Source organism: Lipotes vexillifer, unplaced genomic scaffold (genome assembly GCF_000442215.2).
Source record: "Lipotes vexillifer unplaced genomic scaffold, Lipotes_vexillifer_v1.1 scaffold1094, whole genome shotgun sequence".
In the NCBI taxonomy this organism is placed as follows: domain Eukaryota; kingdom Metazoa; phylum Chordata; class Mammalia; order Artiodactyla; family Lipotidae; genus Lipotes; species Lipotes vexillifer.
The window spans coordinates 82,478-108,227 of record NW_006792775.1 but is presented as its reverse complement, the minus strand read 5'-3'; the positions used below and the strand labels follow the sequence as shown (position 1 = coordinate 108,227).

The following is a 25,750-nucleotide window of genomic DNA, read 5'->3' as shown; positions in this document are numbered from 1 at the left end:
TCCACTCGGCCTGGAGGACCTCGGCAGGCCGCCCAGCATCCGCGCGCCGCTCGCGGCCTCAAGGGGGTCTGTGCAGGGCGCCGGCAGTTCGTCCACGCCGTCCAGAATGGACAGCAGCCGCTTGGACTGCGCTAGCATCTGCCGCACCGGCGCGTTGCGGTCGGGGCACTGGTCTAGGGTCAGGTCGGCCAGGCTGCACGTGCGCGGTCGCTCCAGCACCTCGCGGCAAGACACAAAGGAGGCGAAGTCCACCTGGCCGTGGTACAGCTTCGCCCGCCGCCCAGTCGTACAGGATTTTCCTGGCCGCCATGGTCTTGCCGATGCCCGCCGGGCCCTGCAGCACCACGGTCGGCGGCCTCTGGCCCTCCCCGTCGCGGCCGAGCAGGCGGTTGAAGGTGTGGGTGTCGGATCGCCGAGCGCGCTCCGGCTCCGGCTCTTCCGCGGGCCCCGGAGCCTCGTGCTCCAGGGCAGCGCTTTCGGGCTCGATGAGCAGTTTGGTGAAGCGCTCGCTCATCTTCACGGAGCGAGCGTCACTCCTTCACCTTGGCGTGCTGCCGCAGCACGTGCTCTCGGTATCTCTTCTTGTACTCTTGGGGGCAGGGAAGGGCTGGACAGAGGAGAGGGGAACAGGGGGTCGAGGAGGAGGAGGGCTGTGTCGGCCGACTTTCAGGGGCCTGTTGCCCTCCCCGCCGGGCTCAGACCTCAGTTTCCCCTGTTGCGCCACAGTCCCCCTCCCATCCGCGCTCCTTCCTGGGACCAGCTGTCAGAAACCTCAGAGTGACTTCGAGGACACTCGTACTCCAAACCCAGGGCTCAAGGCCCGGACAGCTTGGGGCCCGCGCCTCCCGCCGAGAGAGACCTACCGGACACGGAGAGCAGCGCCGAGGAGCTGGGGCCGAGCCCTGGAAGGGAGGACTGCGGTGAGGCCCCGCGGACTGTGCGGTGCGGGGAGGGGCGCAATCAGGGGTCGGGGCCGCCCGCAGGATCGGAGCCCTGGAGCCCGCGAATTTGTGGATGAAGCGCGCCCAGGCCGGAAGAGCTCCGGCGCTTTTCTGGGGAAGCGGAAGGATGGAGGCCTGTGGCCAGGACGCTGCCCAGGCGGGAGGGAACGGAGGGCGGGGACCCTGGCGAGCCCCACCCCGCGCTCACTCCGCAGCCGCTGCTCCTTGAGCCGCGCCGCCACATCGCGCACGCCCGCCCTCTTCAGGGTTTTTCGCGCCGCGTCCAGCGCGCGCTCCGCCCCGTCGAAATGGATCGGGTGCTCCGCGAGGTCCACGGCGTCCGCGCCCTCCAGCCGCCCCCACGGTTTGCGACGGCCGTGCAGCGGCGCGTCCCGCAGCTTGTGGCGGAAGCGCTTCAACCGCTCCTGGCTTAGGTCTTCGAGCGGAGCCAGGAGCAGCTCCCGGGCGGCGGCAGCGCGGGGCTCCGTGCTGAGGGCGGGCGCACGGGGTTAGCACGCGCGCCGTGCCCCGGTGACCCCGGCCCCTCCCCGTCGCTCCGGACCCCAGCCCTGGGCGCCCACGAGCGGCAGGGGCTTAGACGCGGCCCCCATCCATCCAGGCGGCTCCAGGCGACGCTCGATAGCGCCTCTACCGGTAGGTCGCCCTCTCCTCCCAGAACCCCTACCGAGGACTTCGCTCCAAGGCGTCCGAAGCTTTGGGCGGGCACTGGCCGCCGCTGACCCGAGTTAGGGGGTGCCTTCCTGCTCCGCACCTCCCTTTCTCCTCATTCTTTCCCCCGCGTCCAGGTCAAACGTCCAAGATAAGATGTCTGCCAGGGCCTGTGCTCTCCCCTTTCCTCCTTTCCCTCCGTTTTCTTCCCCAGGAGCCCGGGGCAGCTGGCCTCAACAGGGAGCTGGACTCACCACATGGTCCAGGCTGTGTTCCGGAATTCCCCAGGACATCCGTGCTCACTGGATCCTTCGGTGAGGCCCAGCCTGAGGGCCTTGCACCAGAGGCTGAGACTGAGCCCCTGGTGGGGGACAGACTCCACAGATGCCCTCTGGGGGGATGGAGTCCCTAGAATACTGGGGTACAGCAGGGGAAGGATGTGTGAAGGACACGGGGCGTGAAGCCCCAGGAAGGCAGCAGGGGGAGGTGGAGGACCCAGAGGGCTGAGGCCAGCCGATTCCCAGCGACCGATTCCCAGCGACCGCTCTGAAAGTCGGCACTCACCCAGAGCGGGAGCCTCTGGCTGGTCTCCAGAGTCTGGCCCCGAGGTCTAGCACTCAGGGGCAGAGGTGGGGATCAGAGAGGCGACCCCTCCCTAGCCTGACTGGAGCCATAGCCTGGGGGCATTGTCCGGCCCCGTCCATGCCCCCAGACCCAGGTGCTCTAGCTCGGCCAGCACTGAGATGTCTGTCCAACAGTCACCAAGCTCCCAAACTCAGGCCCTGTGGCACCTTCGCATGACTCGTGTTTAAGAGCTCTGCTCAGTGACCTTTGGTTTTCTACTGTTCCTTTATTCAGTTCACGCTCTCTGAGAACCCATGGCGTGTGGCAGCGAGGCATGGTTGTGAGAAGTAACTGCAGAGCAAGGTGGGCTGCATGGAGGAGGTGGCTGGCTCAGAACAAGACCTTCAACTTTAAGGCCTCAAGATTGGTTAAATTCTGAAGGCAGGGGTGAGCGAGGGCTTCCTAGGTAGAGGGGGCAAAGGAGGGACATACACAGTGTCACTGGGGAAAGGAAGGCTGTCACCCGGGAGCCAGGAGAAAATGGGACAGGGAAGTGCTCTGTGACCTCCCAAACCTGGCTTAAGCAGGCTGATGGGAAGAGCTTTGGACATGGGGCGTGTGTGTGACTGATGGGTGACCACGTGGGACCCCATGAATGTGGGTTTCTACTGACCGTGTCTGCCTGTGTGCAGTGTGGGTGTGTGTGTATGTCTGTGTCTGTTGGTGTGGCCACCCTAATACTGTGTTTGCGTAAATGTATCTATGGTAGGCTATATAATAGTCCCCAAAGATATCAGCTCCTAGTTCCTGGAACCTGTGAATGTTCCCTGAAATGTCAAAAGGGGCTTTGCAGGTGTGGTTAAATTCAGGATCTTGAGATGGGGAGATTATCCTGCATAGTTATTATTGAATGTCATCACAGTGTCGTAGGATGGAGATGGGGCGCTTTGGCACACAGGCAGAAGGCAGTGTGACACTGGGGCAAGAGGCCAGGCTGCTGGCTTTGAGGATAGAGGAAGGGGCCACGAGGCAAGGAGCACAAGGAACACAGCACTAGAAGCTGGAGATTCAGCTGGAGAAGGAAGACATTCTCCCCCGGGGCCTCTAGAGGGAGAGCGGCCGAGCCATCACCTGGGCCTCAGCCGAGTGAAGCTGACTTTGGACTTCTGCCCTCCACGACTGTAAGAGAATAAATGTGTGTTGTTTTCAGCCGCCGAGTTTGTAGTAATGGCTAAGCAGCCACAGGAAACGAACACAGTATGTCTCTGAGTGTGCATTTCTGTGAGAGTGTGTCTGCAAGAACAGGGGCTGCGGCCTCATCACTGCCTTTCAGGCTCCACAGGTCATCCCTGTGTTCAGTCCTGCTTCCTTCAGGAGCCTTGAGAGCTGCCCAGAGTCCTGGGAGCCTCTGTTCTGCTGCCCCTTCCCCAGGAGGAAAGGGTCCACAGAGATGCCCATTCTACCTACGAGTTTTGTTTCTATTTAAGACAGACAGTCCCCACCTCTCCCCGAGGAAGGCGCAGGGAGAAGGGGAAAGCTCTGTCTATCCGCACTCACACCTCCCCCAGGACACCCTCCTTGCTCTTTCCTGCTCCTAAACTCCTGCTGCTGCCCTCCACACGGGCAGCCTCCTGGGCACAGAGCAGGATGGGTGACGGGAGAGCCTGGAGGACACACTGCCAGCACACTTCCTGGTGGGAGGGGCACTCTGTGCTTTTTAAAGAACATGAACAGGTCTCTCTTGTTCCCACAGAGGCCTGAGAGGACGGAGCTGTGTGCCTGCGTGGTGTGTTGGAGCAGCCCCACCTGGGCCAGGCCCAGAGCAGGGACGGGACCCTCCCTCCAGACCACAGTGTGGGCAGCGCCCAGCAAAGCAGAGGAGGGGGCAGGGTCTCCGAAGAGTTAGGGTCCTGGAGACAAGCCCTGAGCAAAGTCTGGCCTCAGCTGCCAGAGGGACGACTGCTGTGAGCCCTGTGTGGGGTTCCAGATGCTTCGACTTGCCCCTGAGTTAGCTCCTCTGACACGCTGGGATTCTGCAGAGCGGGCTTTGCCAGGGAAAGCAGCAGCCTAGACCACAAAAGCAGATGTTTTAGAGCTCGACTGAGGACAGAATCTGGCCCTGCACAGTGCTGGGTCATCGCGGGGTCCCTGGCCACAGCCCCATCCTGAAGACCCGGTGCGGCCCTCACTGATCCCCTCATTGAGCCCTGAGATGCTGCACAGACAGATTTCGCACACAGGCCACGGCTGTGTTTCTCCTAAATGCACATTCACTTTTCTCTCTCCACAGTATGAACTTGTTTTTGCGGTATGCGGGCCTCTCACTGTTGTGGCCTCTCCCGTTGCGGAGCACAGGCTCCGGACGTGCAGGCTCTGTGGCGATGGCTCACGGGCCCAGCCGCTCCGCGGCATGTGGGATCTTCCCAGACCGGGGCACGAACCCGTGTCCCCTGCATTGGCAGGCGGACTCTCAACCACTGCGCCACCAGGGAAGCCCTATATATTTATATAAAATTATATATAAACATACACACACACTCCCCCATGGCAAACTACTTTATAACCTAGAGTACAGTGCTTATTTGCAGTTTCTTTTGCCTTTATTCTTACAGACTCCACTCATTTAAAAAAAAAATTTATTTATGTATTTATTGTGTTTGCTGTGTCTGGTCTTGGTTGTGGCGTGAGGGCTCCTCTCTAGTTGTGGCACCCAGGCTCAGCAGTTGCAGCATGTGGGCTTAGTTGCCACGCGCCATGTGGGATCTTAGTTCCCCAACCAGGGATCGAATCCACATCACCTGCATTGGAAGGTGGATTCTTAACTACTGGACCACCAGGGAAGTCCCAGACTCCACTCATTTCTGAAGTTACTTAAGTCACCATCTTTCCCCCACTCCCTTCCCTGAGATTCATTCGTACATATGCAATATGGTTAGATTCTTTCATGACATATACTGCATTAGTCCTTGGATCCCCTGACATCCCAAGCGGTATTTTTAGTTTGCAGACATTAATGTTCACTCTTTGTGCTGTAAAGTTCTATGAATTTTGATAGGTGCATAATGTTGTATATCTACCTGGTGCCCAGATCCTGGTTTCTAGTGTCATTCACCAATAAAAGAGACCAGGGTTCCTTGGCTTATTCTAGCACTGGGGCAGAAAATATACAAGGTGAGTCTGGAGCAGTTTACAGTGCCAGTAAGTAAGAAAGTGTTCAAAACAAATTAAAAAAAAAAAACATAAAAACTCCATAATGAAAAGGGTATATGCCAAAGGGACACAGAAGCCAGAAGAAAGAACTCCCAACATCAAATCTGGGAACATTTGAGCAGCAGAATGAAGTGCTATTGATTATAATCCAAGAGGCATAAGACAAATACCCGTGAGTCCATATACTGATGATAGTCTGTGCCCTTGACATGATGTGACGAGAAGGGTGCTTTACCACTGTGGTCGTCCTCCCAAACCCCATAACCCCAGAGAATCCTGAGAAAAACAGGAGACGAGTTCCAATAGAGGGGTACCCTGTGACATACCTGAACAGTTCTCTTCAAAACCGTCCAGGTCATCAAAGACAAGGAAAGCCTGCGAAACTGTCATAGCCCAGAGGAGCCTAAGGAGATGTGACAAGTGACTGTCATGTGGGGCCCTGGATAGGGTCCTGGAATAGGAAAAGGACATCAGAGGGAAACTGAGGAAATATGGATAAAGTATGGACTTTATTTACTTAATAATGATGTATCAATATTGGTTCATTGATCGTGACAAGTGTAGCATACAGTTGTATTAGTCAGGGTTCTCCAGAGAAACAGAACTAACAGGATATAGATATGGGTAGAGATTGATTATAAGGGATCGGCTCACATGGTTATGAAGGCTGAGAAGTCCTGAGAGCTGCAGCTGGAGAGCTGGACTCAGGACACCCGACTGTTAGCTCCGTCCTGAGAGCCGGCAGGCTTGAAACCCTACAAGAGCTGATGTTTCCATTGAGTCCGAAGCTAAGAAAAGACCGATGTCCCAGACTAAGCAGTTGGGCAGGAGTCCCTCTCACTCATGGGAGGGTCAACTTTTTGTTCTATTCAGTCCTCCGACTGCGCAAGGCTCACCCTCATTTTGGAGGGCAACTTGCTTTACCCAGTCCACCAAATGTTAATCTCCCCCAGAAACACCGTCACAGATACACCCAGAACAATGTTTGATCAAATATTGGGCATCGTGGCCTAGCCAAGCTGACACATAAAATTAACCATCACACCGAGAGAACTGTGAAAATGCCCTACCGACTGGCACCAGTGTTCCTCTGTGGGCACGTCCCGTATGAAGAGGGTAGAAGCTGAGTTTCAGAGGAGAGGCGGGCAAAGCAGGGAGCTGGGAGGAAGCGGGCAGCCCGCCTCTCACAGAATCTCTAGCCGTGAGCTTCAGCTTCGGTAAGTTCTGCAAAACCTAAGAAGTACTTAGTGGAAGTGTGTTTTTGTAGATTAAAGGAGGGGGCTGAGTTTTGCAACCTGGATGAGATTTTAATTTTTCGGAAAGTGCTCACTTAGTTTTGAATGAAGTTATGAAGCATAAAGTTTTTATATGACATGAAAATGGTTCTCAAACTTGATTGTGCATCAGAATTCCCTGGGTGGGGGAACTTCTTATAACAGATGACTGGAACCACCCGGGAGTTTCTAACTGATTTCTAACAAGTTCCCAGGTGATGCTGCTGCTGCTGGTCTAGAGACCACACTTTGAGAACCTGCGTTTTATGTGGTGAAAATAGATTTCCAATGTGATAAGAACAAGATGCGAATGTTTGCATTTGTGTGCATTTTTTCTGGGTCCTTGATGCTAAAAATGCCTGCTGCAGAGGGCGGTGCCACATGGTCAGTGCCTTTCTTCAAGAGCTTCTGTGGTTCCAAGTGTGGACACAGGGTGGTGCCATGTGTTAACAGTGTCCACCCCAGACCTTCCAGGTGGCCTCGCAGCTTTGCAGGGAAGGGTGTGCACAGTGGCTGGTCTACCCCCCATCCCCGCCTCTCCCCACCCATGGGCAGCAGGGAGAGGTCTAGGGTCTAGATCTAGATCAGAGCTGGATCCATAGATATGTGCTGAGGATGAACGAGGGACACTTCTGTCCACCAGAGCCCTGGAGAGCTCTCGCTAACCCTAACCTGTCCAGGACAGGCCAGAATAGGCCTGGCTGGCCCCAAGCCCTGTTCCCTCTCCATGGCTCAGTTTGTCCAGCTGTTACAGGGGCCCCTCATCCCCACCCTGCACCCCCAGGGCCTTTCACTACCTTGCTCAATGTGACCGCCACTTGGCCACCACTGCTTTCTCCATGGGGCACATCGTTTTCTTTCCAGGAAAAGGCAGACCCCAGCGGAGAAGGCTGGTTCAGTACACAGGGCTGCACTCTGGCGGGGGCGGTCAGCACAGCCGTGGGCATGAGAGAGAGGCTAGGCCAGGCTTCCCACCCCTGGCAGCCTGGGTGTGGGTGCGGGCAGCAGGGATCTGCAGAGAGTTTGGTTCTGGGGACTAAAAACTCGGTTGGGGTGTGGTCTGAAGTGGACTGCCATGGGTGGTAGGAGCCCCAGAAGCTGCATGAATGGGAGGTGAGCAGGGCAGGTTTGCGCTTGGAAAGGTTGGTAGGAGGGAGGTGGACGTGAAGGGGCTGGAGCTGGCGTGGCTAGGTTGAGCACAGGCCTGCAAAGTCTCTCTCCCCTGGAGGGCGGCCCCCAGCTCCCCGGTCCTGGTGCTCACCCAGGCCTCACCCATCAGCGCTGGGCTGGCCAGGGCCTTGCTTGCTAGACTGGGGCTGACGCCCCGGAGCACAGCGGGCACTCTGCTGCCTGACCCCCGCCTACACACCCACCCCACTCAAGCCGGGATGGGTGGAGGAGGAGGCCTGCCTCAGAGCCAGGCCTGCATGAGCGGGGGCGGGTGGTCTTATCTGTCAAAGAAGAAACACCGCAGGCCAGGTGATTGACCCTCTGATCTACAGCCTTATTCCCAACTGGACCCCAAAGCTATAATTAAAGGTTCAGGCAGAAGGGATTATTCGAGAGGAGGGGGAGAGCCCCTCACAGCCTGAGGCTGGCACCGAGGCCCAGCGTGGCTGGAACAAACATTCAGGACATACTCCCACCTCCGGCCTCCCAGGACTTGGCTCCTTCCTGGGAAACCAAGTCACAGGAAGACGGTCAGGCTGGGGCCCTGCAAGGCGGGGCTGGGAGCCCAGAAGCGAGTCCCGCATTTAGAACAAGCGTGGTTTCTAGGGAAGGGCAAGGTGAGATGATGTTCCTTGTGGAATGTAGTCACATCACCGATTCGCCAGCAGGCTGACTCGGGCGTGATCATCCTTCGTGAGGATAGAGACTGTGGCTGAGTCTGGGGGCTTAGGACTGACGTGGTCATTATGTCCTGCTGCTGCTTGGCTCCTGGGCTCGCCCCGACGCTGATCTGGTCTGGAGACAGCTGAGGAGCACGCTCTGGGATGTGGCCTTTATCACTCTCACCGATAACCTCTTAGACATTCTGATGGTGGAGTGTGATCCCGCAGTCTCCTGTCATGTCTGATTCGACTCTGCATTCCTCCAGCCTAACCCAATGCCTGGCATAGAGCCCCGGCTCCACCCAGCCTCCTAGCTGCCCACCTGTCCATCCATCCATCCAACATTGACTGAAAACCTGATCTAGGCCCCAAAGACTCCGTGGTGAACACACCAGTCCCTGACCTTGTGGGACTGACACGCCAGCTAAAACAAGACACGTCTGAGGAGACATCGTTTGATCAGGGCCTGCATGACCTGAAAACACATGAAAATATGACGGAAGGGCTCCCAGGCTAAGGCACCAGCATCGGGTGGAGAGGGGCCACAGCAGGGATTGGGCCTGGAGGCTGCTGGTCTGATGCCCCTTCTCTCCCAGTTCCAAGCAGGTCTCCTTCTGCCAAGCCCTGTGACAGGAGGAGACAACTGCAGCTGCCTCGAGCTATAAAAAGCCCCAACAAGCAAGTGAGCAGAGGCCACGCCAAGCGCACACCGGGACTTCACTGGGCCAGGGAGGAGCTCGGCCCCGCAAGCATGGTGAGCTTGGCTGCCGCCGTCAGGCTGCTGAAAGCACCCCTGGGGGGCTGGGTGGTCCCCAAGGCACACATCTCTGCCAAGCCGGCCAGAACACCCACTTCTCCAACGGTAGGTCCCGCCAAGGCAGTGGGGCATGGGGGTCGGGGGTCGGGGGGTGGCCTGACCTGGGCAGGGGGAGTGGGCAGTCCTGAGATGTTCTCAGGATGAGGTGGGTTTGGGGCAGGACACAGAGGGGAGAGGGGTGTCCTCTCAGGCCTGCTTGTAAAGGGGATCCTGGTGCTAGGTCTCAGTCCCTTGGCAGGAACAGTGTCCCAAGTCCAAGAAAGGGGTCCCTGCAGCCATCACCTGTAGGCCAGACTCCCAAGGCAGCCTGCAGAGTCAGTTGCGGGGTGGGATGCTCTCTGTTCTCAGGCCCCTACTTGCCATCTGGCAAACATTGGTGCTGACAGCTGGGCTTGGAGGGCGCTCAGTGCATCTCGTTTACAACCCGTTGAAGGGGTAGAGTGGGCTGCTTTGAGGGTCTGTGAGAGTACAGGTGAAAATGCAAACCTGTGACCCTGGAGCTCCAGGAGAGTCAACAACTGTCTCTATTTTAAGCATAAACAAACCAAGGTCTAGAAGGTCATCTGCCCAAGGTCATAGGACTAGGACTGAACACAGCCTACTGTCCGCGTTCTGGAAACATCGCTCTGAAACCTCTGGGAGTGAAAGTCAAAAGGAAGAATTGGTCTCCAACCTGGTGTCTGATTCACTTGGGGGAGGGGTGGGGCGACTGGTCCAGGCTGTTTCAGGAAGAAACAATGAAGGTGAAATATAGCTGGCGCTTCAGAGCCTGGCTCTGAGGGTGCAGTCACTGAGAAGGAACACAGGGTGCCGGGTAGGACGGCCTCTGAACACATGCATGCATGTGTACGCGTGCACACGCACACACACACACGGAATCCCACCCAGGCTTTCAAACAGGACCGCCACTCAGAGAAAGGGCCCTGGACTTCTTCCAAGCAACTTAACACACGCCTGACGCGCAGTCCGCAGGTGACCAGAAGGGAGGGTGCACGTAACGCCTGGTGGGAAGGAGTTCAAGGTCCAGGCACAGGCCAGGCTCTTGGGCAGGGGGCGGGGCTGTGATGAGAGGCCCCACCTACAGACTGGAGCCCAGTAGGCTGTCCTCCCTCATGACCGCAGGGGTCACTGCTCATACCTCGCAGGCCTCTCCACCTGACACCCGGTAAGTCTCTCTGGGGCAGACGGCGTGAACACGGCTGGGCTGAGGGTCCAACGGGTGCCAAGGGGGCAGGGCAGCCTGTCTAGCTCTCCACCCTGCTCTGGTTAGGCTCCAGGTTCAGAGGCAGTCAGCCTTGGCCTAGCGGACTCGTGCGTTTTCTCAACCCAGGAGCAGGCCATCGGGCTCTCTGTGATGTTCCTCGGCTTCCTGATCCCTGCAGGCTGGGTCATGCACCACCTGGAGAGCTACAGGAAGAGCTCCATAGCATGAAGGCTTCACGGTCACCGCTCCAGGCACAGACTGGAAGATCGGATTAAACCATCCTTCCTCCTAACGTTTCCTTGGTGATTCTTTGTGTATGTGCATCTCCACCCCGCACTGCCGGCCCCGATGCCCAGCACCCGACTGTCTGAGGGCTGGTTCCTGTCAGCACCCGGGCACTCAGGCCACAGAAGCTGCCAACTAGGTGGCAATGGGGTAGACACCTGTCAGAAGGAATAGACACCACGTCTCTCTGAGCAACAATAAAGGCAGGACTCGCTTCCTTGGCCGCCGTGCCCACCGCCCTTTGCTCTGGCTCTGCCCTGTGCCCTGTGTGGGCAGGGATGCCCTTTCCTCAGAGCAGAGGGTGAGGAAAAGCAAGGCCAAATCCCCACCAAGCCCTCCCTAGGTTCCATCTCCTGCTTTTTAATCACTTTAGGCATAGGCTTGACCTGGACGCTAAGCCTAAGGAAACAGAACCACCAAAAGGACAGAGCAAGGCATTAGTTATAGAAACATTCTCAAACCACGCTGGAAAACATGTTCACACAGGTGATGTAATGGAGGCCAACCCTGGAGTGGGCCCCCTGCACACTAGGGCTACCCCTTGTGACTCCGGGGGTGGGGTGCCCACACTCCTGCTACCTCATCACTGAGCCTGGCGGCTCCTCCCCACTGCAGGCTATGGTGACACCCACAAAGGAGGCGTCTGCCTGTGGCTGGGCACCCCCATCGATGACAGTGCTCTGTGACAGTCTTCACAGCAAGAACAACAGTCCCTACTCCAAACTGAACCCCACCCCCACCCCCAATTAAACGCAGGTCTTCTCAGCTGCCAGTTTTATCAGCCGTGAAACACCTCTCCAGACAGGTCAGGGCAGGGGAGACTAGGTGAGGATGTCGTGGGCCTGGTGTTCCACCAGCATCTCCATGCTCTTCACGTCGGTGCACCAGAACTCCAGGCGGTCCTTCATCCCCTTGATCTGAGGGCAAACCAGGACACACGTGTGTTAAGGCCCTTGGGAATCACAGCACCTGACGGGGCAGTCCTAAATTTCCAGCTAATCCTTTAGGGCAGCATTAATAAAAAGAGCATTAGAGCTGGGAAAACGGGGTGTGTGAGAGGGGATTATCCCAGCCAATTCTTATCAGAAGGACATGAGGAAAAACTTGCATGAAAGAAAACAGGCAAGAATAGAGGAAATCCATAGGATTAAATTTCCAGCAAATATAAATAAGATGGATATGAGCTCAAATCACGGAACCAGGAAAGTATTTGATCGGAGCACCAAATTAAAGATCAAAAGACATCATCAGCACAACCAGCACTGTTGTCACAATACGCTTTAAATGCAGGGCTCAAATCTCAAGCTTGCATTAAATTAGGTTCTTTGAAAAGCCCTTAGTCCCTAGAGCAGTAATTCATTCTCTGAAATCTCCTGTCTAATAATGCTTTCTTCCTAAATGGCTTCCATCCAAATGAAACTAAGGCAGCACAGACACAACCCAAAACACCCGCAAAACTGAACTATGTATTTTAAGCACATCACCTGTTGCAAATCCAACACGCGGGGCTGCACCCAGGTCATGTGAACCCGCTTATCCACCTCGTCAATACTGCCTTTCACCAGCCCCACCGAGAGGGCCTTCATCACCAGCAACTCCACCTGTGCAGAGAGGGGGTCGTGTAAGACACCCTGGTGCCAACACGCACGTACCTGCGGACCCCGCCAGCTGTGAAACACGAGGGGAATGAGGAGCAGTTTCTTTCTGTGATCTGAGTCTAGGGGCAGCAGGCTCACACACGAGTCCTGACCGCCCCCGAGGAGCAGCTTTGCTGCTGCCACATCCCGAGCCTAAGAACTTTATACCTCATTCACGGTGATTTTAGCACTTTTGGCAATTTCTTCAAAAGTGAGTTGTCTATGATTGGCAGGTCGTGTGAAAGTCATCTGAAAAAAATTTTTGTTTATTAACTATTTTTCCAAAAAAAGATTGTCAGAGAACTGATTGATAAGGGATATGTCTGTCAACACTTGCTCTGAAAATACAGATCTTATCAGTACCACACATACTAAAACTTTCTTAATATTAGTCATATATCTTATCTCACTAAGCTTTCAATTCCTAGATAAGAAGGTGAAATACACTTTATGGTAGTTTTCTACAAGAGTCACTATTCGTTTCCTGAACAAGTACTTGAGGCTGCCATGAGCCAGGGCTGTACCTGGAGCTGGGGATTCCATGGGGAACTAGAAACACAAAGTCCCTTTTCTCAAGAAGCTTAAATTTTAGTGTGGGAAACCGGATGAGCATGCAGACAAAGAACGGCAAGGCAATGAGGTGGCAGCTCCCGGAGCGCAGGTGATTGGGGAATACCTCTCTGAGGCGGCGTCATCTAAGCTGAGAGCCAAACACAAACTAAAAAAGCAAGTGGTGGCAGAGGAAGCAGAAAGGTGCTGGAGAGGGTGCGGGACAGGAAAGCTAGCAGCCCAGCTCAGGCTGAGCCCGAGGGCCTGGAAGTGGGCGGGGCCTCGCTTACCTCCATGAGACACAGCAACTGGATTTTCCTCAGAAGCTGGGCCTCGCTGGCTGCTAAATCAGGCTGCAAAGCGAAACGGTACCAGTTACCTGACCTGGCTTTGAAATTCTTTCTACAGCCGTCAACTGAACAAAAAGAAACTGGGCAGGTCCAAACACTTTAGATCACTGAGGCTCAATATTCGCTTCAAGGGATCTGAACTTCACTTTTCTCAGGAAATCATTAGAAGAGTGCTTAGTTGAAGGCCTAAGGATTTTCCAAGACAAGGAGTTTACAAGGTAGGATTTGTGCTGCTGTCGCCAACACCAGCGAGCAGGGCCACAGGGTGTACGCAGGTGCTGCAAGAGGGCTCCTGCACAAGGAAAGGCAGGGAGGGCACAGCCGACGCCTGAGCGGGTCTGGGTGCACTGCCTGCTCAGTCAGCTGGGTGTCGATGGGGCCTCTGAGGGACACACCGCTGAAGTTCCAGAGACTTGCTCTGAACTGAAAGAGCAAGTTACTAATTTGTCATGAAAAGTAGCATTGTCATGAGAACCAGAATGACCTTCTGCACAACCTGTACAATCTCCTTGCAGTTAGGTCAAAAGGTTATTTGCTGAGCACAGAGCCAAACCGTGGAGAGCGGCTTCCTTGATTCAGACGTTTAGTAGCTCAGACCCCGACATGGGCAGCCCTGACAGCGACACTTCTGCTACAGTCGTGGACAAGTCAAGCTCTTCAGAAAGGGCCCCTCCCCCTGAACGAGCTCTTGCTGCCTGGACAGATACTGCTGGCAAGCACCTCTCAAGTTGCGACTCTTCCTGACATCTCCGTGCCAGCCGTCTTTCTTTCTGAGTGGCACACCTTCCTGAGACGCCAACACACAGGGCTCGTTAGGCTGGCTGCATCTGCTTTCTTCACAGCCCATTGTTATCTACTCTGTGCCCTTATGTGTGAGTCCTACAAGTTCCCCTTGAACTTTGAGAAGATGGAAAGTTCCAGAAAAGTACAAAGACTATAACACAACCATAATTCCTATCACCACTAACATTTTAGTAATTATTTGCTTCTAATAATTTCATTTAAAAAGAATAACCTTACTGTTAAACTTCAAATCCTTGTTAAGTGCTCTCCACACTGACTCCCACTCAACACAGGCTCCTTCCCTCTCCCCGGCCCCTCCCCCATGCAGACCCCTCTCCCCGCAACTCCCCGCACCTCTGCTCCTGTCCCCTCCCCACCCCATGATCTCCCCACTCTTGTCACTCACGCACTCTAGCCCCACGCGCCCTATCTCACTTTGCCAACATGCGGAAAGCTTCCTCTCCCTCTGCTGAGCATATGCTCTTCCATGCTCATCACTAGCTAATTCCTACTCATTCCTAAGGTCACACACACAGCAGTCCTTCTTTGGGGAAGCTTTCCGTCACACCCCCTCCACCCAACACAGGGGAAGCTCTCTCTGCTTGTGGCCCTGAGCACTGCCACAGTAACCGAGTTACCACAGCAACTAATCAGCGACCGAACCACGTGCTCAATGAGAGGAAAGTGGCGTGTAGAGGGAAGGCGCTCAACAGACAGCAGACACACGGATGAACTCCGCCAGCCCTGCCTGTAACTGACCTGCTGGCCCCAGGCGGTCTTCAGAGTCTGGAATCGCTCTACATTGCCGCTGTTAAAGGCATAGAGGGTGTCAATCAGCCACTGCCGGTCAGTGTTCCTCAGTGACTCTAGCACGGGGTGCATGAGCTGTGAGGACGGAGACGGTCAGCTGACAAAAAGTCACAGTGTCCCCTGTGTTAAGGAATCTGCACCCCAGGCCCACTTACCAGCTCCCCAAAGTTGAAAACTCCCTCGCCAAGAAGTCCTGCTAGTCCCAGCGTGAAAGCTCTCTCTTGCTGCTCAGACACTACGGCAACAACACAGCTCCAGTTACACGCCAGGCACGAGAATCAGTCCCGTTTGGCTTTAGAAGTCTCACATAAAATGTAAAGAAACTGTTCTGTGTAATGGTTATATTACAAAGCCCTATGATTAGTCATCTCTTTTAAAGTATTGGATTGACTTAGATCATACCTGGAACCATATAAATGGCTTTTGTGGGAAAGGCACTCATTGCTTATCTTCACCAAACTATACATGAATCTCCTTACATCTTCAGCCTGTCTGCTGCCTGGCGGGTGTGCCCCTCATCCCCTCGCCTGCGTGGGAAGCAGCAGGTCTTATGTACCTTTGAGCCACCACATTTAGCTTCTTTTGACTAGAACTCTGTTCCCTTATTCTCTTGATACATTAGTTGCTTTTTCCAACATATTTTGTTCCCTTATTCTCTTGACCATATTTGTTGCTTTTTCCAATATATCTTTCTTGAGATGCAGCAATTAAAACTGTACTAACAATTTTAGGAGTTGCTGGTCCCCTTAGCTTCAATAATATACTGTGAAAAACATCTAAAATATGCTGAAATAGGCTAAATTACTTTTCTAAACACATATTCCTTGCACTTTTCCCAAAAGTCACTGGTCACTTTTCTTTCCAACCTCAAACCCTTGAAAATTCCATAATTTATTCCCCTGGGTCCAGCATTTCAGTTTTTACGACAAGAGTCCCAGGTTCAGGGATCTCACTGTGCCCTCCATCCTGCGAGGGGTTAAGGCACCCGCATCACTGTCCTTCTCACAGAGGCCTCTGACTCAGAGAACACAGAGACCTGGAGAAGGGGCAGTAAAGGGGCTAGGAGGCGCGAGCCTCATTTCCACCTGAATTAAACGCTGAAGACAAATACAATGCAGAAACGAAGCTTAAACAACTCTTCCCACCACATGGGCTTTCTTCTAAAAGGAATGAACACATCTGAATAATTCCTGAGATCGGCTGCCTCAGGCATGTCACAGCTGCTATGTCGTGTGAGTGAGCTCCTCGTGTGACATGGACTTTCTGGCCACGTTACCTGGCAGATCCTTGATGTCAACACAGCCCAGAAACCGCAGCGCATCTTTGTAGTAGGATGCGTGGTTTCCGATTGTTTGATAGTATTTACTGGAGAGGTCGTAGAAACGACTGTGAACGGATGTCACCCCAGGGAGGTTATTGAGCATTTCTTCAACATCTTCAATTGTTTCCTACACACAGGAAGTGAGATTGCCTTTCTTTGTAACTTGAAACATTTTTCAAGTAACACATGACAAGATAAAAAGCAAAAGCCACAAATGACTGATAAATTTGACTACGTTAAAATGGAAAACTTCAGTTCATCCAAAACACAGAAAAAAGAACAAAGACAAGCTATAGACTATGAAAAGATATTTAAAGCACATGCAACCCATAGGGGAATATGACCAAGGCTAAGTAAAAAACTCTTAAAGATCAAGAGAAGATAAGCAACACAGAAAAATGGGCAAAAGAAAAGATAAAACGGGCAATTTACAGAAGGGGAGACATGAGCAGAGTGGTAATCAGTAATCAAGAAATGTAAAGTAAACTTTCAGTGAGATACCATCTCATCTCAACAGATCAGTAGGAACTGAGCAGCCTGAAAATACCAAGTGTTGAAGGTATGGAGCTTCGGGAGTGCCTGTATGATGCACTGACAACAGAAGTTGGTCTGCTATCCATATTCACACCTATCCCCAAAATTACACTAAAATGAAAGTAAGAAAGGCATAAACACAGACATGAATCTTCAACAATGATAATTAGGAAGCAGAGAGGGCTGGGTCAATGGTGAATGGCGAGAACCCACGTGCTGTGGACCACTGGAGGCTGTGTGGGCTCCTGCTGGATGGGCGTGCTGTGGTCACACAGGGGAGAACTCTGTTTAAGGGCAACAGGCATCGTATCAACAACTTATTCTTAAGTGGTCTTGAAAAGAAAGAAAACAACCACATACACGCAGAACGACAAGGCAAAGTGGTGAAATGTCAACAACGGGAGTCTGCGGTTAGGGTAAAGGAGAGTTCTTCTGCTATTTTTGCAACTTTCTTGTAATTTAAAATTATTTAAAAATAAATGAAGAAAAATAGGATTTTTGCCCCCTACAACTTTAAACAACGATAAATCTGTACTGCGGCAATCTCACCTTTGTAACTTGTAGGTCCCCGATATTTAATTTTAGAGCTCCAATTGCGGTTTTACACAGGATCACTGCCTCATCGCTACTTTTCACCTAAAGAATCAGAAACAAGGGAGCCTCAGAACTGTGGGCAGCAGACTAACAAGGAAGGTATCTGTACACTGATTTAACCTGCAGGACTAGAGACACACTGTTCTCTAGAGTTGTGAACAGTGAGCACAGACACAAACTATAAGTCAAACATATTTTTTTTTTTTTTTTTTTTTGCGGTACGCGGGCCTCTCACTGTTGTGGCCTCTCCCGTTGCGGAGCGGACGCGCAGGCTCAGCTGCCATGGCTCACGGGCCTATCCGCTCCACGGCATGTGGGATCTTCCCGGACCGGGGCACGAACCCGTGTCCCCTGCATCGGCAGGCGGACTCTCAACCACTGCGCCACCAGGGAAGCCCAAGTCAAACATATTTTAAAAGATCTGGCTCACACTTCACATTTACCTTCTCACGAGTCTTTTCCAGAAAAGTAAGAGCCACGTTAGGATCTAGAAAAGAGAGAACAAAGTCAGAAGAACCACCAACAGAGTATCTTTACAGACTAGTTTCGACCAAACCAGGACATTTTTAGGTGGGATAATCTTTGGGGTTAGACCATAAAATACAAAACTTAGAATTTTACATTTTCTACTGAAATGCAGAAGTTCAAATAACTTATACTTCAAGATCATTTCAATTACCATTAGGATCTATTCCTTTCTGAAACAAAGTGAGACTCACCAGTCATCTGTCTAACTACATGAAGAATGATTTCTACCAGGGACAAAGGATTCACCCTGAAATAAAAACCACATCTTTGAGTGTCAACAAATATCAATGTATCCATTTTCAAAAACAAAAACTGAAAAAAGAGTTTTTACCTGTGTTCAAATTCACTGATGAAGTTTTCATAAAGCTGTAGAACCAAAACATGGAGAGTAATTACAGGACGTCTTTCGCTCGGCAAAAGCAAAACTTCAGACACTACCATGATGCCCATCACACAGTAGGCATTGCATAAATGTTTGCTGAATGACAGAAGACCCGTATTGGGGCTTATTAAGTTCACATAAATGATCACCAATAAATTACTGAAGAAAGCTACGGGTTTTTTGTGTGTGTTTTGTTTTTTTGCTGGCTTTGGGAATTAGAACCCTGCCCTGGGAGAATCTCCCGAAGACCAACTTCTCTATTCGTCCTCCAAAGTATGCAGAGTAAAACAGACTATCAGTTTGAAAGGTTCACTAACCTGACAGAGGTTAGAAGGTTGCTAATTACATCCCATTATCAAATATCTTAGCCATTCAGCAAACATTTGAGCACTTACTCAGACCCTTTGCTAGGCACTACAGACAGAGAATGTATAAGACAAAAGCTGAGCTTTTAAGGAGCTTCTGGCCTAGTAGAGAAGAGAGACTTGCAAACAAATAAGTGACAACACTGTGAGTTAAAAAACAAAGAGAAAAGCACATAGCTGGAGCAGCCAATGAGAGAGGTTACAAATATTCTGCTATGAGTAGAAAGTGATTTAAAGACAAGAAGCCAAAGAAGAGAGACGAACAATTATGAATCATGCATAACCCTGATACAGAACCTTAGGGAACAAATATTAAGACAGCTCTAATTTATCATTTCCCCACATATTCCAGAAGACAGCATGCCCAGCAAAATCTCCAGACTTACAGATGATTACAAGTTCCTTTGAGCAGTAAAATGTCAAACTGGTAGATATAAACCACAAGAAAATCTTAGAAGCCCAGATGGTGGAATAACAAAGTGGTAAGCTCCACTGTGAGCACATATAAAGTAATGTATTCAGGGCAAATAATTCAAACTATCATTATGAACTAGCTTGCAGTTCCAATGCATGAATCAGTTCCTCTGATTCATCCAGAATCCACGAGAAAGACAACAAGGAGAGATGTCAGAAAGACTTCAAAGAGTAGGCTACCAGTGAACAAATCTGGGGTGGGGGTGGGTTTGTCAGGGGATCTGGGAAAGGCTGGGGCAGAGAGTGTATTTTTCTGTTGACAAAATTCTAGAAGTGCTCTATTACAGAGGCAGCATGATACTAAGCAGCATTCCCCCTCCAAGCCTCCTGTCCCCCCGTGAAGCATACCTTCCACACTGCCCAGGACAAAGTGTTCGGGCAAACAAGCAGCATCAGTGGGGGAGAGGGAGGAGGAGTGATGGCAGCTATAAGAGGTGCCCACCTTCCCCGGTGGTCCAGTGGCTGAGACTCCGCGTTCCCAGGGCAGGGGGCCCGGGTTTGAACCCTGGTCAGGGAACTAGATCCCAAATGCCACAACTAAGAGCCCGCATGCTGCAACTAGATCTCGCACGTGGCAATGAAGATCCCTCATGCCCCAACTAAAGCCCAGCGCAGCCAAATAAATTAAAAAAAAAAATCTATAAACAATAAGATACAGGGGCATGCCAAGAGAGAGCATTTTAGGTTGGGATTTTAGAAGAAGCCAGAATGTCTGTGTTTGAATCCTCTTCTGTCACTTATTAGCTGTGATCTATAGCAAGTCACTTAATCTCTTGGTGTCTGCCTCCACAGCAAAAAAAAAAAAACAGGACAGAAATAGGACAGCAGTAGTACTTATCTCCCAATGCTGTTACGAGTGAATGAGTAAATGTGTAAAGCACTCAGAACAAACGGCTCCTGACAAAAAGTGGTGGCTGAATAGGTTTATTGTTATATATATTATTATTGTAAAGCCCACCTATTATTTTAAAAAGTACTTGAACACATTTATATACTCTGACCTAGCATGGCAAATCATTTACCTTAATGAGACCATCTCCTTGGGCAAAGCATGGGTCCTGCACAAAATCAAGCACCTGAAGTGTCAGCTGATGCCACAACCTGAAAAACACAAGGCTCTTAAGACCTATAACCTAGTGTCAGTCACAGACATCTTCACCCTTGATGGTCCTATCAAATAACAAATACTAACCAGTCTCTACTGCGTAATACAAGAATGCTAAAGCAGATGTTTTTTAAAGCTGAGTTCTCTCCCTGGCTCTGCTACTCAATGGTTATGTCACCCTGAGATCACTTAACCTCTCTAAGACTCAGTTTCCTCAGCTAAAAGTGGAGAACACCTTTCCAGACTACCTCAAAGGGTTATTGAGAGGCTTGACCGGAAACAAGAACTCTGGAATCATACATACCGAATTTGAACTCCTGGCCCTTCTACCTATTAGCTGAGTATCTCAGGGAAGAAGCTTAAACTGAGCCCCAGCTTCCTCATCTTTAAACAGGATGAAGGACTGAATGAGCTAATACAGAAAGCCTCTAGAACAATGACATAGCACATTTGAAACCAAAGGCTAATTTCTAAGAGTGCAAATAAAATGCTCTGAAAAATACAAAGTGCTACACATGCAATTATTTGCCAAAAACTAAGAATTTTCTCTCAAAAATTGCTAATAGCAGAAGGCTGCTGAACATCATCAAAACACATACTGAGGGCTTCCCTGGTGGCCCAGTGGTTGGGAGTCCGCCTGCCGATGCAGGGGACACGGGTTCGTGCCCCGGTCCGGGAAGATCCCACATGCCGCAGAGCGGCTGGGCCCGTGAGCCATGGCCGCTGAGCCTGCGCGTCCGGAGCCTGCGCTCCACAACCGGAGAGGCCACAGCAGTGAGAGGCCCGCGTACCGCCCGCGTACCGCAAAACAACAACAGCATATACTGAATATCCATGTGAAAGGCACTATGCTAAAAGCTAGGGTTGTTAACAGGGAGGTATTACAAGAGGTGTATTTTTCTATGGAACATCACTAAACCAATGCCAGCAACTCATTCTATTCATTTAAAAAGAGGTTATTGCTCAGCAACTGACAATTTAATTGTTCTGAAATTCACCCTGTTTCTAAGCAAAACCAAACACTGAGACCTCTCTAGGGGCACAAAGCCCAACATGAAATGCAATAAAAAGTATGGGCCACGGGAGAGGAGAGAAGTGGTTGCACCCCACCGTGTAACCTGAGGCAGAATCAACAGGAGAAAAAAAACAAAACTGCACTGGCCTCTGGTTTATCTGTTCCAGACTGCCGAGAAAGACAACTGTAGCTACAGTGCCACTATGACAAAGCTAAGTACAAGACACCGGTATCTGTTATACAAAATGTATGGCAGCCTGACCCTGAAAGGGTGTTTTGCTTGTTTGACTGGAATCAAGAGGTAAAATAGCCCTGAACCGTTTTCGTAAGACCAGAAGGAAGGGGAGTTTCGAAGCCTCAGTCACAGCCCCTCGGTCTAGAAGGCAGTGAACCCTAGATCCCCAAACCCAGCCTATGGCTCGCCTCCTCGGCCCTTGTGGGATGTCACCCCTCTCCCTCGTCGGCCCTGCCTTCCGGGTTCCTCAGCGCACCTCCTCGGTCTAGCCTGTCCCCACTCTCTCCACACGGGTCTGAGCGCCCTCAGTCCATCAGGGTCCCGGGCCTCCCCGGTACCCACTCCGTGTCGCTCTCCTATCCCCGGACGCCCGGGTCCCCCTGGCTCGGCGCTCACTTCTTAGTGTAGAGCTCCTCCAGACGGTGCCACACGGCGGCCTGGCCGGGCCCGGAGCTCTGGCTCTGCTGTAAGAAGCCGGGTACGTCCTTCATGACGGGAGGAAGACGCCGGGACAGCGGTACTGCTGGGATGGTCAGGCCGCGGGCTAGGGCTGCCAGAAGTGCTCACTCACTTCCGGCGCCGCGTCGCGCGGGGCAGGCCGGGAACGCCATACGCGACGTGGGGCGCCAGCTGGTTGTCATGGTAACCGCGCCTATTTCCTTCGGGCAGAGTTCTCCTCAAGGTTTGTACCGGAATCCCCTGGCAGCTGGCCGTGCTACTCTGGCGTTGAAGAGTACGGGCGCCTGGGTCGAACCAGCCATCGACTGGCTGTGTGGCCTCGGCCTTTGTGACCCAATGTTCCCGATTCAAGTGGGATGATAACAATACTACCTTCCTAGTAGTGGCTTGCGAGGACTAAGTATAAATATGATGCCTGTCCATAGAAAGCATAGAAAGTGTTAGTTATCATCGCCATCTCAATTGAAAAAAGGTGGGAGCGAGGGTAGAGAAATGCAGGTTCCTGGTTTGGTCTCGGGTACCAGAGGAGGGAGATCATCAGACTAGGAAACCGGCCCCACCTTCCGTCCACCTCCACCTGGGCTGCCGGGGCCGGGAAAAAGAGCGCGAGTCTGTGGTAAGCGCTTGCAGGGGCGGGGCGCGCTGGAGGTGGGGAAAGAGAGCGCGAGGGTGTGATAAGGGCTTGCAGGGGAGGGACTTTCGGGGGTGGGGCGCGCTCGGGGGCGGAGCGCGCACGTGACCCCTGGGCACCTGACGCTGCGGCCTGCGGAGGAACATGGCGCTGTGGGCTTGTTCAGTTGTTCCTGTCCTCAGGCTTTGGGGCCTGGGAAGTGCGCGGCCCTGGACCCGCCGGCCTCGGTTTGTTCCGGGTGACGGCGGCGGCGGGGGTGGCGGGCGGGGCCTAGGGCGGAGACTGACCCCCTCAGGCGAGCGGGGCAGTCAGGCTTCCTCCTGCATGGTCGGCGGGACGATTGGAGGACCTGAAAATGGCAAGTCCCTGCTCACGCGGCCCTGAAGGGTGTTGCGGAGACACCCATGGCATTGGTTTCTCGTTTCTTCCTCGGGTATTTTGGGCGTGTATAAGCAACATTACTTGTTCATTCTTGACATCCCGCCCCCTTTTTAGTTAGATTCTATTCTGTACCTGTCCTTTTTTACTTAACATGTCTTGGAGTTCCTTCCATTCTAAACAAATGTTTTCTGAGCCTTTTACACTAATCTGTAGAATTCCATTATATGGATGTTTCATACTTTAACGAGTCTCTTGTTGCAATGGGTTCTAATCTTGAGTTATTACAGATAATGCTGTGTTGAATAACCTTGTTTGTACCTCACTTTTTGGATAAATTTCTAGTAGTGGAACTCCTGCGTCTACATTTTATTGCCCCACATAAAGGTGGTGCAGTTAATACTCCCACCAGCGTATGTTCATACCCCTTCACAGGTTCATACACAATAATTGCACATTTTGAGTCCTTGTCTAGGAACTGAACCTACAAGTGGAAAAATCTTAAGGCCCATAGTTGCTAATCAGAGTAGTTAGGAAACTAACTTAAATGCCCACTAATGGTCAAGTGTTTACGTAAATAATGGTACGTTCATTTAATGCCTTCTTACACAACTACTAAAAATATCGAAGAGTTTCATAAAGAAATACCAAGGAGGAGTCTCTTTCATCCAAGAAACTTTTAATTGGACTCATTATCTACCAGACTGTTCTAGATGCTTGGATGCGAGGATGGAGCAGGGGTCAGACAAACTGTTGCCTCCATGGAGCTTATTCCAGTTTCAGAATCTGCAGGCAGTTGTGTGGGTGGGGCATGGCTAAATAGTGACCCGGGCTACCAGGTGCTGATCAGGAGACCGCCATCATTCAGTAAACCCTGCTTGCACTCCCCCCACCCCACTGCCCCCGCCATCAAGCAGAAGGCTGGAGGGTGCCTGCGAGGAGCAGTCCGTTTGCACAGGCTGTCTGCAAGTTGGAGTTTGTGTTTGAGGGCTCGTATAAGAAATTGCCCTTTGTTGCCCTTTCCCAGGCAGCACCCATGCTTGCCCCTCAGAGCACCCCTACTCCCAGTAACTCTCATTCCATGTAGCATATACTTTGAGTCATTCAGTATATTCTAGACATTCGGTAAAATTCTGCCGGGTGTTTTTCAGCGACAGACGTTTTACTTAAGTAGATGAGAAATACACATCAAGTACTCTGAGTAATACCTTGCACGCAAGTAGGCACTCAACAATGGTAATGCCTTCTACAACATGGGTATTTTTTCAACACCAGCAAGCAACTCTCCACTTTTCCACAGACACTGACCGGGTGTCAAATTTAACTGAATTCTGACTCTGTCAGCCTGGAGATAGCACCAGCTTCCACAGGTTAAGGGCTCAGTCCCACAAGACTGACACCACTTCAGCTGCCAATCCAGGTTCACCTGTCCTTCTGACGAACGGATGGCAAATCGGAGGTTCCCACGACCCCCTCCTCTGGTTGGGTTCACTTGCTAGAGCGGCTCACAGAATTCAGGAAACCAGTTTACTTACTAGATGGCGGGTTTATTATAAGGGATATTAAAGGATATGAAAGAACAGCCAGATGGAGAGATATGTATATAGGGCGAGGTTTGGAAGTGTTCTCAATACAGGAGCTTCTGTCCCTGTGGAGTTTAGGGCCTGGCACGTGCAAGTTTTCTGGTTCACCAACCTGACATCTCTCTGAACCCCCTCCTTTTGGGTTTTCATGAAGGCTCCAACCCTCTAATTGTGGTCGGTCCCCCTGGCAACAATATCCCCATCCTTAGGGGATTTCCAATAGTCACCTCATTAACATAAACTCAGTGTAGTTGTAAGAGGCTTGTTATGAATAACAAGACACCCATTTCACCTTCACGGCTCTGAAGTGATTTTAGGAACTGAGGCCAAAAGACCAAATGTTGTAACGAAAGATGCTCCCGTTGCTCTTAGGAAATTCAGAGGGTTCTGGGATAGAGACCAAAATATATATTTATTATAAATCACAGTATCACAACTTCCCTCTCATTCCTTTTGTATTTCTCATAATAATTTGCATTTAGGAGGAGCTCAGTAAATGTTTGGGTAAGGATCTTAGGTGAATAGATGTTGTTGATGCTGTGTGCAGGGGGGCATTTAATAGCTGTGGTTGGAACCAGAACCTTCTCTTTCCTTCCTAACCATCTGACTGGCTTTCATTGGAAAACCCTCTGGAGATTTCATTGACTCACACTCAGAAGAGCTGCCTTGACAGGTGCTTTTATGCAAGTCTTTGATGCAGCAGGACTTTCTGCAGGATCTAGGGGCCTCTCTGCAAGAGCCTCGGGGGAGTGGGGAAGCCTTGTTTACCCTGCTGCATCGATTTCCTGTGCTTTCTGCTGGGAGGTTTACAGCTATGGATTTTTTTCAAAAGACTGTAGGAATCATCTCTGGCTCCCTTGCTTTTAGCGTCGGCAGCTGAGGCTCAGGGTGCTTGAGCGACTTGGTGAGACAGGCAGTGAGCTAGGGCTCTGCCTCTCCTTTTGGTGCCCTCGGCCCTGCCTTCCCTTGCCATGTTCCTCTTTCTCATTACACACCTTTCTGAGGTCTGTTCTTTGGAAAACCAAGATGATACTTTGTGTGTCAGGAGAGGCATCACAAATGGACTGAGTGGCCAGCAAGCCCCTGAGTTGCGGTGTCATTTACCCCAGAGTGGAGTGTGAGAGTGCAGGAAGGGAAGGGGTGACAGGCATCCTAAAGGGAGGAGGGGGAGCCAGTACTGTCACCTTTCAGGGGAGGGCAAAGTGACTTCTCACTGGGTTC

The 25,750-nt window shown here is 51.8% G+C and overlaps 3 protein-coding genes across 4 annotated transcripts in view; 1 reads left to right on the top strand and 2 right to left on the bottom strand.

Annotated features, from left to right (window-relative positions):
- NLRP6 (NLR family pyrin domain containing 6) overlaps positions 1-2,409 on the bottom strand; it is a 9,526-nt gene extending 7,117 nt beyond the window's left edge. The window contains 8 exon segments of the mRNA XM_007465984.1: positions 6-270; positions 272-533; positions 535-589; positions 864-902; positions 1,150-1,430; positions 1,865-1,971; positions 2,175-2,226; positions 2,402-2,409. Of these exon segments, the coding sequence (XP_007466046.1) occupies positions 6-270; positions 272-533; positions 535-589; positions 864-902; positions 1,150-1,430; positions 1,865-1,971; positions 2,175-2,226; positions 2,402-2,409 (1,069 nt within the window).
- An 8,810-nt stretch (positions 2,410-11,219) lies between these two features.
- PSMD13 (proteasome 26S subunit, non-ATPase 13) lies at positions 11,220-22,205 on the bottom strand. 2 transcript variants are annotated; one of them, XM_007465906.1, is made up of 13 exons: positions 21,875-22,205; positions 20,146-20,224; positions 18,234-18,268; positions 18,094-18,149; positions 17,818-17,861; positions 17,330-17,416; positions 16,202-16,373; positions 15,081-15,160; positions 14,875-15,000; positions 13,273-13,335; positions 12,602-12,682; positions 12,281-12,397; positions 11,220-11,713 (listed from the first exon to the last, which is right to left on the bottom strand). In XM_007465906.1, the coding sequence occupies exons 1-13, from the start codon at positions 21,967-21,969 to the stop codon at positions 11,618-11,620; spliced, it is 1,131 nt and encodes a 376-aa protein (XP_007465968.1). In that variant the 5' UTR covers positions 21,970-22,205; the 3' UTR covers positions 11,220-11,617. The 2 variants fall into 2 exon arrangements, with proteins under 2 accessions (XP_007465968.1, XP_007465969.1); XM_007465907.1 differs by lacking the exon at positions 18,234-18,268 and having other exon boundaries at positions 11,529-11,713; positions 21,875-22,043.
- A 459-nt stretch (positions 22,206-22,664) lies between these two features.
- SIRT3 (sirtuin 3) overlaps positions 22,665-25,750 on the top strand; it is a 17,646-nt gene continuing 14,560 nt past the window's right edge. The window contains exon 1 of the mRNA XM_007465905.1: positions 22,665-22,795. Coding sequence (XP_007465967.1) covers positions 22,713-22,795 — 83 coding nt within the window. The 5' untranslated portion in view covers positions 22,665-22,712. The remainder of the gene's footprint in view (positions 22,796-25,750) is intronic.